The 16,171-nt window shown below is 38.0% G+C and overlaps 1 protein-coding gene across 1 annotated transcript in view; it reads left to right on the top strand.

Moving 5' to 3' along the window:
• The window catches only part of srrm3 (serine/arginine repetitive matrix 3), an 84,681-nt gene that overhangs the window by 64,100 nt on the left and 4,410 nt on the right, over positions 1-16,171 (top strand). Inside the window, exons 7-13 of the mRNA XM_028031143.1 lie at positions 794-829; positions 1,010-1,060; positions 1,905-2,012; positions 4,457-4,619; positions 13,687-13,964; positions 14,694-14,945; positions 15,043-15,168. Coding sequence (XP_027886944.1) covers positions 794-829; positions 1,010-1,060; positions 1,905-2,012; positions 4,457-4,619; positions 13,687-13,964; positions 14,694-14,945; positions 15,043-15,168 — 1,014 coding nt within the window. The remainder of the gene's footprint in view (positions 1-793; positions 830-1,009; positions 1,061-1,904; positions 2,013-4,456; positions 4,620-13,686; positions 13,965-14,693; positions 14,946-15,042; positions 15,169-16,171) is intronic.

Genomic DNA, 16,171 nt, shown 5'->3' with positions numbered 1-16,171 from the left:
CCTGGATGGGTTCTGTCCCAGTTTGCAAGGAAAATACTCTGTAATAAAAGAATTTCATTCCTAAATAAACATCTACATTTACATTCAGACATCCAAGTGGATATACAGTATATTTGCTTTCATATGCTTTAAGCTTTTCAGTATTTTGTTTTATTACAACAGATGTTCAGTGTTTGTTCAAATAAAAATATTTTTCTCATTGTCCATAATTACAGATAGTCAATTTTTCTCTGTCCTTTCTTGCAAAATATCTCACTGGCAACCACTGTCGCCATGGCGATAGTGTGGTCAGAGTAATGTGAAGTGCAAGCATTTTGCATGTAATACAAAAAGTTCAGTCTTCACTTTACATAAAATAAAGAAAGTTATGGACAACCTTGACCATCATGAGACTGTCTTAGAAAAACTGGGTGTCTCCAGTCAGAGGCTTCTTCAAATTTGCTGTTTTACAGACTGCTACAAAAGATCCTTCCTGCCCACAACCATCACCATCTGCAATAACTCTTTGAAGAATATGAAGTAATATGAATTGGAAATTTATTACATTAGAAACGGCTGGATATAAATCCACACCAAACTTTGCAGATTATTTATTTATTTTTTAGTAAAAGATTTAGAAATTAAGAATGCTCTTTCTAGTCACTACCGTTTGATAACCGTCTTTCAGCGTCTAACTTTATCCTCCATCCTGGAACCGATTCCAAAAGACGGGTTTGGAATCCCCTGAACTACCTGGAATCTGTGTCACATCTTACTATTATTGGAATCTAACATAATAATTTTGTTTTTACAGGTCAGCATCTGACGCCAGGAAAAAGAGAAGATACAGGTACAGTAAAAACCACCTGGCCAACTTGTCAGTCTGTTGCATTAGCATTCATCAGTGCAGTCTTCTTTGTGTGACATTGCTATCATTAATTACCTTTTGTTCACATGGTAATGAAAGAGAAGTGGTATATTGTTTTTAATCTACATGCCATCCTTTCCTTCTGTCTGACTTTTATTTCAGGTCAGGCAGCCAGAAAAACAAGCACAAAGATAAGAACAAACAGAAAAAGAGGTGAGCCACACAGGGAATTTACTCACTGAACACCTTGTTTTCTTCTTCTTTTCATAATTTTGCACACAAATAAACACTGAAGTAGAATGAGTGATTACTAATTTAGTAATCTATTAATCGTTAACTGGAGAATTCAGACTAAAAAAAGGCCATTTTCTGAAAAACAACATTTTTAGCAGCAATTTAGTCAAAAGTGTTCAACATGTACTGTATTTACACATTTTGTATTTAAGATGAAAACACTTTTGTCTGTAAATATATTTTACCCAGAATTCCTTAAGTGGCATAGTTTTACCTTTACCTGATTCAAATTCACAGGAATGCTACAGTATTGCATTGTAGGCAATAGAAGTTTTTTTTTTTTTTTACTAATTTAAAAAGGAATTTAATTGTTTATTTGCATTGTTCAATGTATTTCTAATATTGTATTAAACTTGGTTAAATAACAAATCTGCAGAATGTTCCACTTGTTTATCTTATCAATAATAATCGATTACTAAAATAACTGTTTTGCAGAGAACATGGGCATAAATTTCATGTGCCATGTAGATGTGTAGAGATGTAAGCAGCTGTAATTGCATGGACAGACCTCATAAATTTATAGTGGTACTTTTTACTCATAATTAAAGACTCAAACTCAAATATAAAGTGCACATTTATATCTTTTCATTTGAGTAAAACAACTTTGGACGTGTTTAGCTCTGCGTGAAGCATTTCAGAAACTACGAGTTTGACGACTGAGTGTGCGTTGTTGTGTGTGTCTCCATGATGTATGCATGCATACATGTTCCGTTGCATGTGAATGTGTGTGTGGTGTGTTTGTCCATCTGCTGTCATCCATCAGGTCCTCAGGTGAGACCCCCAGCAGGGGCTCACAGCGTCAGGGCAGCTGCTGCAGCTCTCGAAGCGTTTCCCTGTCCTCCACTTGGAGCACCTCCAAATCCCCCTCCAGGTAGGCGACTCTGACACACACGTGCACGCTCCGTTTGTTCACACTCTGAAATTGGTCTGACTGGGCGGTTGCCCTGGTGACCAACGGTGTCTCTCCCTCTCTCTCTCTTTCTCATTTACTCTTAGCCCTCGGGGGAAAGATTAGGAGACAAATTGGGCTCCTCAACGTGTCTTTTAATAATGCACTTTGAATAATGCACTTTGCAATATCTCGCTCCGCATTCCTGCTTGATGAAAAACTATTCATTGTCAGTCACATTGTTACTCAGCCTATGTTGGACTGAGTAGTTCACTCTCTTCTTTGACCGTATTCCATTTAAAAAAGTCTTCATCTAATTTTTTCCCCCTTTTGTCAGGTTCTGACAGTTACTTGCTGTAATTTCCTTCACAAAAGTTAATTCAAATATGTTCAGCTCTTAGTGACACAGTACGTTTTGCCTCTGTTTTTTCTGTTTATACTGACTCTCCTAGAGTGTCCTAAAGTTTGTTGGAGGTATCCTTTATCTGACAAAAAAAAAAGTCGGGTTTAAGATTAAGGATTTTTTAGCTTTACTGCTTGACGATCTATGCATATTCTCCGTCTATCATTTGTTTTAATTGTTTTCAGAGCTCCTTGTCTTCTGGTTTTAAAATGTGAGCTCTAAAGCTCCAACCATGTAAATGTGCAGCACGATAAGTGCATTAAAAGCTTGCGGAGCAGCTGATGTCTGCCAGCAGGCTTTTACAGTTAAGATTTTTATAGTGTCTGTGTGCGGACAATAGTTATGTCCATTTCTTTATTTTGTTTTTTTGTTTTTTTTACCCCTCCAGGGGGTCTTTTTGTGGGCTCTAGTGTCCCTTTTACGAAAGTAGGCTGACAGGAATGGGGAAGGAGAGGAGGGAAGACATGCGGCAAATGTCGCCGGGTCCGGGAGTCGAACCCACGACGGCCGCGTCGAGGACTCAAGGCCTCCAAATATTTGTCGCGCTAACCCCTACGCCATCACGGCACACCCAAGAAGCCCGTTTCTTTATAAATACTACTATAATTTAACACCGATAAGCTGCATAATTATGATTACAAGAAGAACGCCAGATAAATATGATTCAGGTAAAAGAAATTCCACTGTGATGTTCCAGAAACATTAGCAAATCTGTTCTAACTTTCCTTTCTGCTCTTTTAAGGGCATTTTCACCATCCTTTATTTCCAGTAATAACCCCTCTCATTCCCTCCGATTCCAGTTTTAAGCTGACATAGATCACTTCTTTGATTTTGACAAAAAGCCTTTTAAAATCTGCTCGATAGTTGATCTTACACTGTGGCAAAATCCGTACACCTCTGGCAAGAACACTTTAGACTCTGGATGCTCGGTGCTGCTTGTTTGAAACATGGGCCGTCATTATATCCTGTTATTTTCACATGAATTGATGCAAACTGGGCACTCGGTTTGTCTGGGGCTGCAACCCATCCCACTCTGTCATGACTAGCTACATTTACTCAGTTACATTTACTTGAGCAACGTTTTGGAAAAATGTACAGAGCTAATTAATTAGAGTTCTGTTAAATACACTGTTGCGATTAGCGCGTGTTAAATCTTTGTGCCTCTCTTGGGCAAGCCGTATTTCCTTCTGTATGTTCTGTTCCAGAAAGTGTGTATTTTTGCACCACCCATTCACACTGTTTTTGTTTATGCTTTCAAAAAAATTCAAGTACCTTCTACACCTTTCACTAGGAAAGTTTGTGCTTCATTATGCAGCCTTGTGAAATAAGTATTTTTAAAATTCAGCTCTCACGGTGCATTCACACCATCCCTGTTTGGTTCGCTATAACCAAACTCTAGTTTGTTTGTCTGGAGTCCGGTTTGTTTGGGAGGTGTGGGGAGGCACACTTAAACTGATGTGGACCTAAAAAAGCTAATTCTGGTCTGCCTAAAAACGTAGGTCTCACTTCAGTTAAAGTGAACTCTGCTGCACATGTGAATGCCAAGTGGACCAGAAAAAAGCCGGAAGCAAACTGTAGCACATGGCATTCTGGGTAAATACAACCAAAATGAACACATATGTCTGGCACTAGTGAAGAAATGGCTTGTGGTCTTTTACCAAAGATAAAAAATAATAAATCCTACAACTGCTAAAATCTGACTCATGACATTTTGTGAAGAAGGAAGTTGTGATCGTCTCTTCTCCTGAAGTTTTTGTGTTTTTCCTTCTGTGGTTCTTGGTGCAGCACCGCCACAAGTGAGAGAGTACCTGGTTATTCAAGGAGTTGGGTTTGTTTGACATAGCGCAATGAGAAAGTGAACCGCAGCAGCTGAAAATGTAATGAATCGAAACGAGTCTACTAGACTTACCCCATCCAAATATTTTATATCTTTTAATTCATTTATATTTCTCCTGTGGTGAAAAAGTTAAATTTTTTTGTTTTCACAGTTTGTAAACCAGTCTGTATTTTGTGTCTCTTCCAGACTGAACTCCAAGCACAAGACGGACGAACAGAAGGCGTCGGCCACATCACCGCCTCTGGCTCCGAACAATCCCGCCAAGTGGCACAACGGGGACCACACCCGACGGAGCCGCAACGGCAAGGCGGCCAGATTCACACACGCCGAGGGCGAGAAAGGGAATGATGTATGTACTTTCCTCTATTTTGACCCCACCCCTCCCACACCCCGCCCTCCACCCACCACACCTTCAGTGGTCTCTGCCACAGTCTATGCAAAGCTCTTTACTTGCTCTCCCGTGTTGGTTTACATCAGCTCTCGTCAGCTAGACACAAGGATTAGGAAGATTTAGTTGTGAACTTTTCTCAGGTTTTTCTGGGATGTAAACAAGGTCTGAAGATTATTAACACTAATATTTTTGACGTGTAGAAGGCCCTATATGTGAAATTTGCTGCTCCTGCTGCTTTGTTTCTGGCTCCTTTTCTTTCACTCCTCTGCCACCATGTTGTTGTTTTTTTTATTTTTGTCTCTTTGGTAGTTTTTGGGTTGTTTTTATTTTTGTGTTTGTTTCTATGTCAGTGTTCTGCCAGTGACACAGTAAGGGAGCTAAGAGATGGAAGATTCCTGTGCTTTTCGTCAGTACAGTAGCGTACGATACCCTGGATGGTAAATTTAAACACGCACAAATCGTACTAAATAAACAGGTAATAATAATAATAATAATAATAATAATAATAATAATCTCTAAATTAAGCAGCTGCTGTCTTAAAAATATTGGAGGAAAATAAACAAGTAAAACTTTTGCTGTGTCATATTTTAATGGCTAAAAATGCAACGCTGTTTCAAAAAAACAGATAATGCAGAATGGGATAGTAAATCTTTTATGGTTTATATGTTTTTATTAATAGACAGATATAAGTTTTTTTCTCTCATAAATGAATCGTTTCAGCTGTGGACTTGGGATAGAAGTAATTAATAAACATTAAAAGTAAAACCATTTATTTGGGTAATTAGTTTTCTTCATTTTGGTCTTCCTTCTGTTTTCCAAAGATTTCAAGTTATTGGTTACAGAGAATGGTTCAACTTTTTTAAGTACCATCTGACCTTGTAAAAGTAATGATTCATTTCATTCTTTTTAGTTGTAGGAATTTGTATCTGGGAAAAACATCACACCCAAAAAACCATTGTTCTTACTACCTACAATTAGCAAAGCAAGCCGATGCCTTTGTGTTTCCCATCATTTAGTAGATTTAAACACTTAAAGTTCAATATCAGAGGATGTTCAGCACTATGTGTAGCTGAGTTAATGAAAGGCAACCAGCTGTAACTCCAGATATCACAACAAATTTACATGCATAAATAACTACCATGAGTGACTATTTAATATCTGTTTTATCTTACATTGGTTGCCATGTAAATGCTGGCAAAGTTCAAAGTTGTTTTTACTATAGGGAACAGCAAACACATCCATGAGGGGTATTGCTTCTGCTGTGGGACCCAAGCCCAGATAAATACTAAATAAAACATGCAGATCTCAAAGAATAAGGAGAATAACGTGACAGAGACGGACAGGGAGAGATGGAGGAAATCTAACTACAGATCAGCTGACATAAACACTCTCTTTGCACTGAGTCTTTAACTTCTGTAAATGCAATGTAATAATGATAGTAATGATGCTAACTTTAGTTGGAATTCGCTTTCAAACAAATTTCTGAACAATTACAAGGAGATAATAAAACTTTGCTGTTTAAGAACAAATAAAATACCAAGAAAAGCAAAACAATAGGTTTGAAATTAAGGCAAAGTGAACACGTGAGTCTTTAAATTAATAAGTAATAGAACAAAATATTTTTTAAACATTGTATAGGGCTACATTGCACTTAAGAGTAGTCATAGTTACTCTGAATGCCAATTGCTGTAATTGGTTTTATGAAAAAGATATGAGAATTTTGTTTAAAGATTGAGAGAAGAGAAACAGCCCAGCACACCAACTCTTTTAAAAACAGAGCATCACCCCAACAGTAAAACATGGTGGGTGGTATGATGATCTGGGACGCAATACTGTTTCAGGATCTGGACAGTTTGCTGTAATTGATGGATTCATGACATTCATTGATGAAAACTTTCCAACATGGCTGAAGTAAATCAGTCCACAAAGAGGAGACGGTTGAAGTCCCTTCATATTGATGTAAAAAGCAGTTTTTGCTAAAACGTCATGGTGAATGTTTGCAATAGTTGCTCAATCATTTATAATGTTAAGATGTGGTTACTTTTTAACTGAGCTTATCTTTGATTTTTGATATCAAACCTTGTTTGTTTGATGATGAAACAGCAGAAATCTGCAGGTGGGAAAATACATTTTGTATTGCTGTTATTTCTTTTCTATTCAAATATGACACAGTAAATGCAAAGCTTGTATGAAACAAACTTGTGTTTATGGGTCCTAAGTACTATTTTTTTGTTCTTTATAATAACACAAATATGCACAGAATGCTCCTAAATCTTAAAGAGTCACGTATCAGACAACCAGTCCTTGTTTCCTCCAATGAGCTCTAAACTCCTGTGTTCATTTCTGAAAACGACCTCCCTCCTATAAATGGATTATTAATACTGCAGCAGGCTCCCTGGAGACGTTGGAATGAATTTAAAAGGCATCAGTCACTGGGGGATCTAACAGCAGCTGATTGTGAAATACCATTTCTTTGATGAATATGTCTCTAAACTTGGCTGCACACACTGTAAACACTTCCTCCTGAGAACTGAAATCCCCGTTTTTCTACTCCAGCTTGCATGTGTCTAAAAGGTCTCATCTGATTCCTGTTTTTCCCCCTTTTCCTCTCTCTGCTTATTTCATTCATTGCTGTTTTTATGTTTTCTTCCCCCTTATTGGTTTACATAATATTTGCCCATGAATAAATGCCCAAATCTCTCTGTCTTCCAAAGCGCTCATATGCTTTGGAACTGGATCAAGTAGGTTAACTGGGTATGTGTCATAGTTTCTTCTTGTCAATGCAGTTGTCTTTCTTCTAAAGGAGATAGTTCCTCTTCTCTTCCAGGCATCCAACAACTCCACCAGGCGTTAAACACATGCTCCTCCTTACTGCTACACCTCACCAGTTCAGTGTGCACGTTTCCAAAAGGTGGCAGGAGCCGGTCGCTTTCTAATTCATGCGTTCAAGAAGACTGAAAAATCTCTAAAGAAGTGGGGCTGGAGTGAAAGAGGAGCATGTGAATTGGTCGTAATTTTTCTGGCAGCATCTTTAATAGATAATCTGTTGCTGCCACAATGTAACACAGCCGAGAGTTAGAAGGGTTTTAAAAAGCTAAAGATTCTTGATCTGTTTTTTTAATTATTATTGCTGAAGCTGCGTGATTTTTTTGGTTCTCTATCAGCACAGTTTGTGTTCCTGCAGTAGGTCCCTTTGGAGGCATCTATCCACCATGGAGGAGGCAGAAAACTCCCAGGAGAACTTTAAGAAGCAGCTAACAAGTAGAACCGCTAATCAGTCACTCCCTTTATGAGAAACCTAAAACATGTTAAAATAAGAGATTTTGCCAGTACAGCAAAAAATAAGAAATACACTTGAAAATTTCTCATATTTTGTCACATTACAACCACAAACTTCTAATGCATTTTATTAGAATTTGGTCCGATCAGATAACAGAAAATCCCAACCTTTACAGTGCAAAGAGCCACTTTTACCATCAGCACATCTAAATAGAGTAGCACATTTTATATAATGTTTTGAAAAAGAAAACTTCTCATTTTTGATAAATAAATACAGCTGGAGGACTTAAAATAAAATAAAAACCAACATAAGGTGCTTGCAAAAGTAGTATAGATACATTGTCTTCTAAAGGATGTCATGTTGGAAGACGATTCTTTTTGTTTTGTATAGAACTCTACAGCTGGCGGTTCAGGCAGACATGCAGCCCATAATTTGGTGAAATATGACATTATATCAAGGACGACCTAACCAGTGTGATGTTACAGGAAACATGCAAGCAGTTTGTCTTTTTAGCTTGGTAGAGGAAATGTGAGCCTCACATTGTCCTCTTACTGAAGTAGGGTGTGTGACACTTTCCCTGCCACAGGAGGGCACTAGAGGGTTAATTTCTGATCAGAGCAGCAGAGATTCACAAATAATTTATACTTTTCTAAAGAGTACTTTATGACACCGTGTTTTCTAAGACAATTTTTATTTGCTTTTAATTTTTAATTTGCGAAGGGACTAACGCCCCGTTTGCTACTGCTTCTCCCAGTTTCCCTACGGCGGTCTGCCTCCTGCATGGTGGATGTACGGGTCTGAAAAGCAGCCAATTCTGTTTTCGCTGCTTATTAAGGAGTATCCAAAAATAAATAAATAAATGAACACAGCCTCAAATAACTTTGACTTCTAACACCCTTATTAACACAAGTGATGATGTTAAAAAGGGACCCAAGCCATTTGAGGTGTAAGCTTTTGGAGAGCAGATTGCTCTTTGTTGCTGCAGTTCTGCTTATAGTTTTAAACATATTAAATGAAAAAGGGGTTTTGTAATAGAGCTGGGCCAGCATCTAAAAGTCCTGAGTGAAGCACTGGTTCACAGCTGCTGCTGCTGCTGCTGGGGAAGCCTCCGGGGCCAAAATGTGACTGGGGTCCCTTTGAAATGTGCTGACTCTTTTTAGTTTGTCCATCTTAGCAGTGACTTCCTCCTCCGACACTCTGCCATCCTCCTCCTCCTCCTCGTCCTCTGCTACCTGTTCATCTGCGCCCAGTGTGACTCACGTCTCACTCTTGTTATTTTTCTTCCCACATCTCTTTCACATCAACCAGCTCTGCATGCCCCTCCTCCTCTTCTTCCTTCTCCTCCCCCTCCCTCGCTCCACTAATCTAATTAACTCTCTCCCTCCCCTGTTTTGATACAAATATGGCTGCATTTGTACAAGCGAAAAAGACAGCAAATCATGTAGTCTCTAGTTTCATTCTTTGTTTCTGGTTTTAGTTTGCTTTTGAATTCCATCTGGATTCTTCTTTTTTAATTTTTGTTTCCCCTCTATTTTCTTTTGACTTTTTGTTTTGTTTATTCCTCCTCAGTCTCTGGACTCAAATATGTAGCTGTGATACTAAAAGAGGTCATTGTCTTTTTCCCATTTCGCTGCGGAGAACATTCCTTCCTCCTTTTTTTTCCTTTTTTTCTTTCTTTCCTTTTTTTGTTGATATTGCATACGTGTCACTGATTGAAATGGAAGGTAGGTAACGCTTTGCCTACGCACGTGATCTTTATGCAGATGAGAATGTGACAAGCACCCTAGCCTGAGTGACGTCAATGTTTCTCTCTCTCTTTCTCTTTCTCTCTTTCTGTTGTTGACCAATGATCTTTAACTAAATCAGTCTGACTTCATCAATTATGATTTGACTCGTGAGAGATTGGATTACATAGAGCTCTGGTTTTTCTCTTTACTCCTTAACCTCATTCAGACGTCCACTATCCCGCTCTTATCTTCCAGGTCCCATTACTTTACTTTTCTTTCTGTTTTTGGTAAAATGCATTCTGTTTGTCCGGCATTTCTCTGTTTGTTGGTGAGTTGGTACATTCGTCTATTGAGTTCCTCCATATTGATTTTTTTTCTCCGACAGTTTCTGACCGCCATCACAATCACCAGTGGTTGTATATTTTCTGACTACACCGCTTAGTTGTCTTCTCTCCCGCGGAGAACGGCTTCTCTTTCTGCAACAATCAGTCGGTGCTTTTTGTCCTATCTTTAGTTTTACTGAGCTGTTCAGCCCGTTGATAATGCATGCTGAAGATCCTGCTAAATTTGCTTTTTATGAAACATGTTTTGGAGGTTTGCTCTCTTTCTACCTTTTGTTTTCTAGCAGAGTGCATTAAGAGTTGTAGTTCCTAAGTGCCCTCGTGAATCTCTAATCTAGGCTTTATTGTTGCTGAGAGCTTACAATACGAGACACTGTTTAAAGGATAATGTCGACATCGCCGTATTGTTTCCTCCTACGAACAAATCCTTTGAAAAGACCAAAGTTATTGTTTGTGTTTCTTAGTTGGTCCCTATGGAGTCTCGGATGCATTCAGCCCTTAAAGAAGCTCCAGATTTATTTATTTTCTTTCAAAGACATAATATTCCTTGTTGGTAAAATGTTTCTTCCCACAAAGTAGATTTTATAATGTTTGTTTGTTTTTTTTTTAACAAAGAAAAAGCTTTTAAAAACTCACAATATTGTTTGGGATCAATCTTCACATGGGTATGGGGTAGAATCTTATCACCATATTTTGTGGTGCGATGATGATAAAAATTAAGATTAAAAAGAGAAATCTAATGGCTGTGACCTCATAGTACCACAAACACAAATACTGTCTCTGAACAAAACCATCCCGTTCAAAACAGGCTTTTTCAGGACACCAGTTACTTAAAAAAAGAGTTATTTATGTCATTTTTGTTCAACTTTTATTTGGAAAAAAAAAGGCAAACAATCAAAACATTATCAGAGTAACTAGTGAAGAAAGTTCCAGATGTGTTTGATAGAAAGAACCACTGTTCATAAGGTCACATGAACAAACAACAGCTTTTAGTTTGGACATATGTCTTTTAAACTGTTGTAACATCATTAATTACTTGTTCGTTTTGGTCCTTTCAATGGGTTTGTTAAAAAAAAAAAAATATATTAAGCTTTCCACATTTTGTCATATTACAGCCACAAACTTCATTGTATTATATTATATGAATGTTTGGGTCTATCAAAGAAAGACAGTGTATGACTGTAAAGTAGAAGGAAAAGCAAGCAAAAAAAACAACAACAAACAATTAACCACTGAAAAATTCAAAATGGTTGCCACAGTCATCACAGATAAATACTTTCAGTGTCAAATTATGCATAACTGGACCCATAAAAAAAAAATTATGTTGATATTTTGGTTGCTAGACACCTTTTCAAGATGGACGTCATGATTGCCCTGGAATTAGATGAATGTGTTTGGTATCAAACCACACATACTTATGCACATTTTGAACCATAGAAATTAAATATATTTTATTGCTCTTGTTCTATTTATGGTTATGGTGAAGAATATTATATATTTACACTAAGATAAGTAGTTGATATTACTAGTGGTGGTCACAGCTAACCAAAAAGAAACGTAGCTCTGATAAAGCTAATCTGCTGAACATATAAAAAACGAGTAGAAGCTAATGCTAACCATGAAGATGACTGTTGCTGATCCTGTGAAATGTTACGTTATTAATTTAAAGTTGTATGAATATGATGGCCAAAGTCAAAAACATATAGTGTTACACACAGTTCATCCAAGTTGTGTAAATAAATAACATCTCTATGCCAATAATTACTTTAAAATGTACAATTGCACATATACATAGCTAAGTAACTTCCATTTTACTGTCAGTCCTGCACTTTATATTTTATATTCATATTTATATTCATATTTTATACTGTATTTTATTTTATTCTGGAGTAACCTCACAACATTGGAACCTCAAAACACTGTCCTGAGCCGTAAGCAACGAAATTTCGTTCTGTATACACCCTGTGCATGCAAAATGACAATAAAGTCAGTCTAAGTCTAAGTCTAAAGAAAAACGGCAGCCATTTTGGAAAACAGCGGTCATCCTGAAATTTAAGAGGAAAACATGAAAACACACACGACCTGAGGAGTGAGCATACAAACTGTTATGCTTGTTTCCACATTTGAAATATTTTAAAGAAATATGCTGAACTACATGGCAAGCTTGCTAAGACATGCTCATCTTTTCAAGCTACAAAAACTGGGCAAGGAGGGAAATAGGCAAGCAACTTACAATAAGTCATGTAGGAAACACCATAAACATGTTGAAGTTGATCTGATCAGCCGACTAAAATAATTTTATGTGCACTACTTAGCATTAGTCTGTCACATAAAGCCCAAATATAAACTGTTTATGTTTGTGATATGACACAATGTGCAAAGGACTTTGGATACTTTTGCAGAACTTTATATAATAAAATTAGCCTTACCCTTGTAAACAGTGGTTTATAATTATGACTGTATTTTTTTTAAGAATTGCTTTTCACTTCAGCTCAATGAAAAGGTTACATTTTTACTCTTCTGTCACTACAATGGAGGTTTGCCAGCTCCAGCAATCTTGGACAACATCAGTAAGGATGAAATGCTCCGTAGCTTTTTGTTGGAGCAGCTCTCTGGAAATAAACAAGGCTGTTTTTGTAAGAATTAATGTCCTGGATTAAGGGGCTCCATGAGCCCAGATGCTGAAGTCGGTAACGTCCAAACATTTCAGGTCCTCTGTAGACAGAGAGAGAGACTTATTTCACCTTTGAACCAGGCAGCTGCTGCGTGATTTTTAGGAAAGCGCCCGGGTCCGGAGGATTTACGCTCTGTGTGAGGGACTCCCTGCACATTGTGGTTTCTCCTCTTTGCTTTTCAGTTCTTTTCTCTTGATTTCCATGCATTGTCTCATGAGTCACTGGCAGGGAAGGGTTTTGTGTCTTTTTCTCTTGCATTTTGTGAATCTAATGATGCACTTATGTTGCCCCACTTTTCCCTTTTCTTCATACCTTACCTACTAAAGGAGGGAATACCACTTTATTGGTAAGTGGATGTTAACCAGAAGGGAGTTAAACAAGAGTAACCATTAAAAAAAAAAGAAAAAAAATGAAAATGGGTCGCTGTTCACATCTCAGCAAATGTTCTCAGGAAACACACAGAGAAAATTGAGTAGCAGTCAGTTTGTTTTCTGATTCAACTGATTCAATAATTGTGATCTTTATTTTGTTCCTTCCATTTCTGTGATGTTTCGTCAAGTTGTCTTCTCTTCCTGTTTTCTTTCATTTTAATTTTTTTAGCCATTACTTAAAAAAAGAAAAAAAAACTGAAGAAGTCCTCTTTCTATTCTCCAGAATCTGTAGCTCTGTACTTTCTGCCTCTGCTCTAAAACTTATTTGGTTCACTTTTTCTTTATTCCCTCTCTCTTCCTAGTTCTTTTGTTTGTTTTTGCGATTCTTATTTTTATTTTTTTCAACTCATTATGGTTTTGCATGTCAAGTATTGCATGCGCTGCACCATAGAGGACTATCTATAAGCCATATGGAGAAAACCTAGATCTTTTTTCTTTTAGATGTTTACCTTCTTTTGGCAAGTAAACCGTAGCTCTTTATCACCAGCCTGAAAACATTCTGATGCTATTTTTGTCCTATTTCTTTTTTTTTTCTCTTTTTTTTCCTTTGTTGGTCATAATTTCTCTGCAGAAGCTGCGTCTGCTGAATGCAAGCTCTGCAGGCATCCAGTCTACTTTACTAAAAGAGCAAAAACTCCACAGCGCCCCCAGCAGGAACCAGGCTGAAGAGACTGGGAGTGTGGATGGCAAGATCGCAGCTGTAGAGAGCTCCTTAACTCAGACGTCAGGGAGGAGAAGCGGCCAGAGAGGCCAGAGAAGGAGCTCCCACTCCCCCGATCACAGCAGCGACTCGGCCCACACTCAGCACAACCACTCTCACAGAGGGAGGACGTCCCGTCATCAGCGAAAGTAAGTCGCTGCTGGACATTTTCTACCTTTTCTCACCGATCAGCCATCCGCAGGGTTGTTAAAATTTGTTGCATTCTGGAAAGAGGGTAACAAAGTTATGCGTTTTCATAATTTCCTATTCCTCTTGATTTTAAATTGAAGTATCCAGGATAGAAACTTTCGCAACTTAATGGAATAGATTTGTGAGGGGAAAAAATTTACGTACAACATGAACGACTGTTAATGAAAGGGTTGAAAAATGACATTTTCTGTGAATCTACAGATGGACGTTTTTGTTCAGTACTGGGAGAAGTGGGAGAAATATACCCGAAAATGCATGTCTAATTTTATTTCAGAGAAATGAGGGACTACATAAAGCACAAAAATTTAACTTTAATTTTTCTTTGGAAATTTTCTTATTTGCATTTTTTTATTGTAAATATTAATGTTCCTTTTCTGGCTGTTGTTTTTTATATTGCTTTTTACAAGAAAACAATGTACATGTTAAAAACATGAAGGAGACAATATTACATATTTACAGAGTTTTTTTTAATAAATTTTTTTGGCTCCGTCAATTCACATTTTTGCATTGATCTGCTGCTTGCATTGTGGCTAAAAAGTGTCGATCGTGTGTTTGATTTGATTTATTGATTTTATTTCAGGCACGAAAGTCAACAAAACAACAGAATACGTATTTCCATTAATAAACTAAACAAAGCAAATTAATTAAATTGTTGCATTTTCCCTCAGGACAAAAGGTGGCCACTCCTCCAAGCGTCACAACCGCTCTAATCGAGGTCAGGCGCATCACAAGAGCCCGTCGGTGTCTCCGGGACGCCACTCACACGTGTCAGGTAGGAAGAACGACGAGTCTCGGAGCAAAGCCAACCTCCGGCAGCGCAGCAGCTCCTGGAGCAGCGGCCGCTCGTCCTCGCGCTCGGCCTCCAGAGACAAGGGCACCGGCAAGGTCAAGTCCCCGCACAGCAGACAGAACGTCTCCAGGTGAGACCCAGCAAGCCCGGCGGGACAAAGGACTCGCCATCTAGATTCTTTTTGCTGCTGCCGCTCTGACGGCCGACTGTCTGTGTCTGTCATGCAGAGAAAAGGACAGCGCCAACCGCTCCGACACCGACAGCCGAGCTCGGCGCCGCTCACGCAGCTACTCACCCATCAGGAAGAGAAGAAGGGATTCCCCCAGTTTCATGGAAGCTCGGAGGATCACCAGGTAACACCTTTTTATCACCAGAATAAAAATCCTGGTATCATAGAACATCCACAGCCTTTCAATAAAATGTCCTGCTCATGTGTGAAAATGTCTCGTGTTCAGCAGCTTCAAGAGATGCCATACAAAAAGAATTAGAAGGAGGAAACTTGGACTTTGTAACATAATATTTCAGGTTAATCATTATGACTGTTGTCATAAAGTGTCATTCGGTAAATCTGTCCATAAACTACCCAGTAATATGGACAGTGTTGATCAGACACCTTGCCTGATTATACAAATAGAAAGGAAAAACTGTAAACTATGCATGCTTGTCCAGGAGGAGTGAATGTGGCAAGTAAATGATTCGATTCAATCCGATGGGTTTCCTTAGAAACCTTTGTAGCGTCTCTGAAACCCTAACTTATCATACTGTACTGTTTGATAAATCGGAATGTAAATATGATTGAATTGAAATTTATTGTTTTTTGTAAAGTGCCTTGAGACTACCTTTGTTGTGAATTAGTGCTATATAAATATAAATGAATTGAACTGAATTAAAAAATAGGCCGACTGCTTCAGGACTGACTGATGTATAACTAAAATCTGTATTTGATGTATGCGTAATTTTTTTTTTCAGATACCACATCAGGAAAAAAAAATCTCTGGCCCTTGAGGAAAATGGTTTGAGACCATGGGTTTATAGTGAAGCTATGTTTTCCCAACAGTGCAGGTTGGGGCACTGAGAGGTTTAGAATCGTGGTCAGTATGTTTTGCAACAGTAGGAGTTTTGGTAACACTTTATTTGACGGGTTGTGAATAAGACTGTCATGACACCGTCATAAATATGACATAACACTTGACATAAATATTTATGACTGTTGTCATAAAGGGTTATTCAGTAAATCATGACACTTTTAATACATAGTTGACATTATTCAAAATGTCTTTGTTATGACAACTTGACATTAAACTTTAAAAATTATGTAGCTTTATGTTATTAAAGCTAAAGTTTAATCAGTAGCTA

The sequence above is a fragment of the Xiphophorus couchianus genome, chromosome 11 (genome assembly GCF_001444195.1).
Source record: "Xiphophorus couchianus chromosome 11, X_couchianus-1.0, whole genome shotgun sequence".
Lineage (NCBI taxonomy): Eukaryota > Metazoa > Chordata > Actinopteri > Cyprinodontiformes > Poeciliidae > Xiphophorus > Xiphophorus couchianus.
Note: the sequence above shows the minus strand (reverse complement) of the source record. Positions and strands in the feature narration are given on the sequence as shown.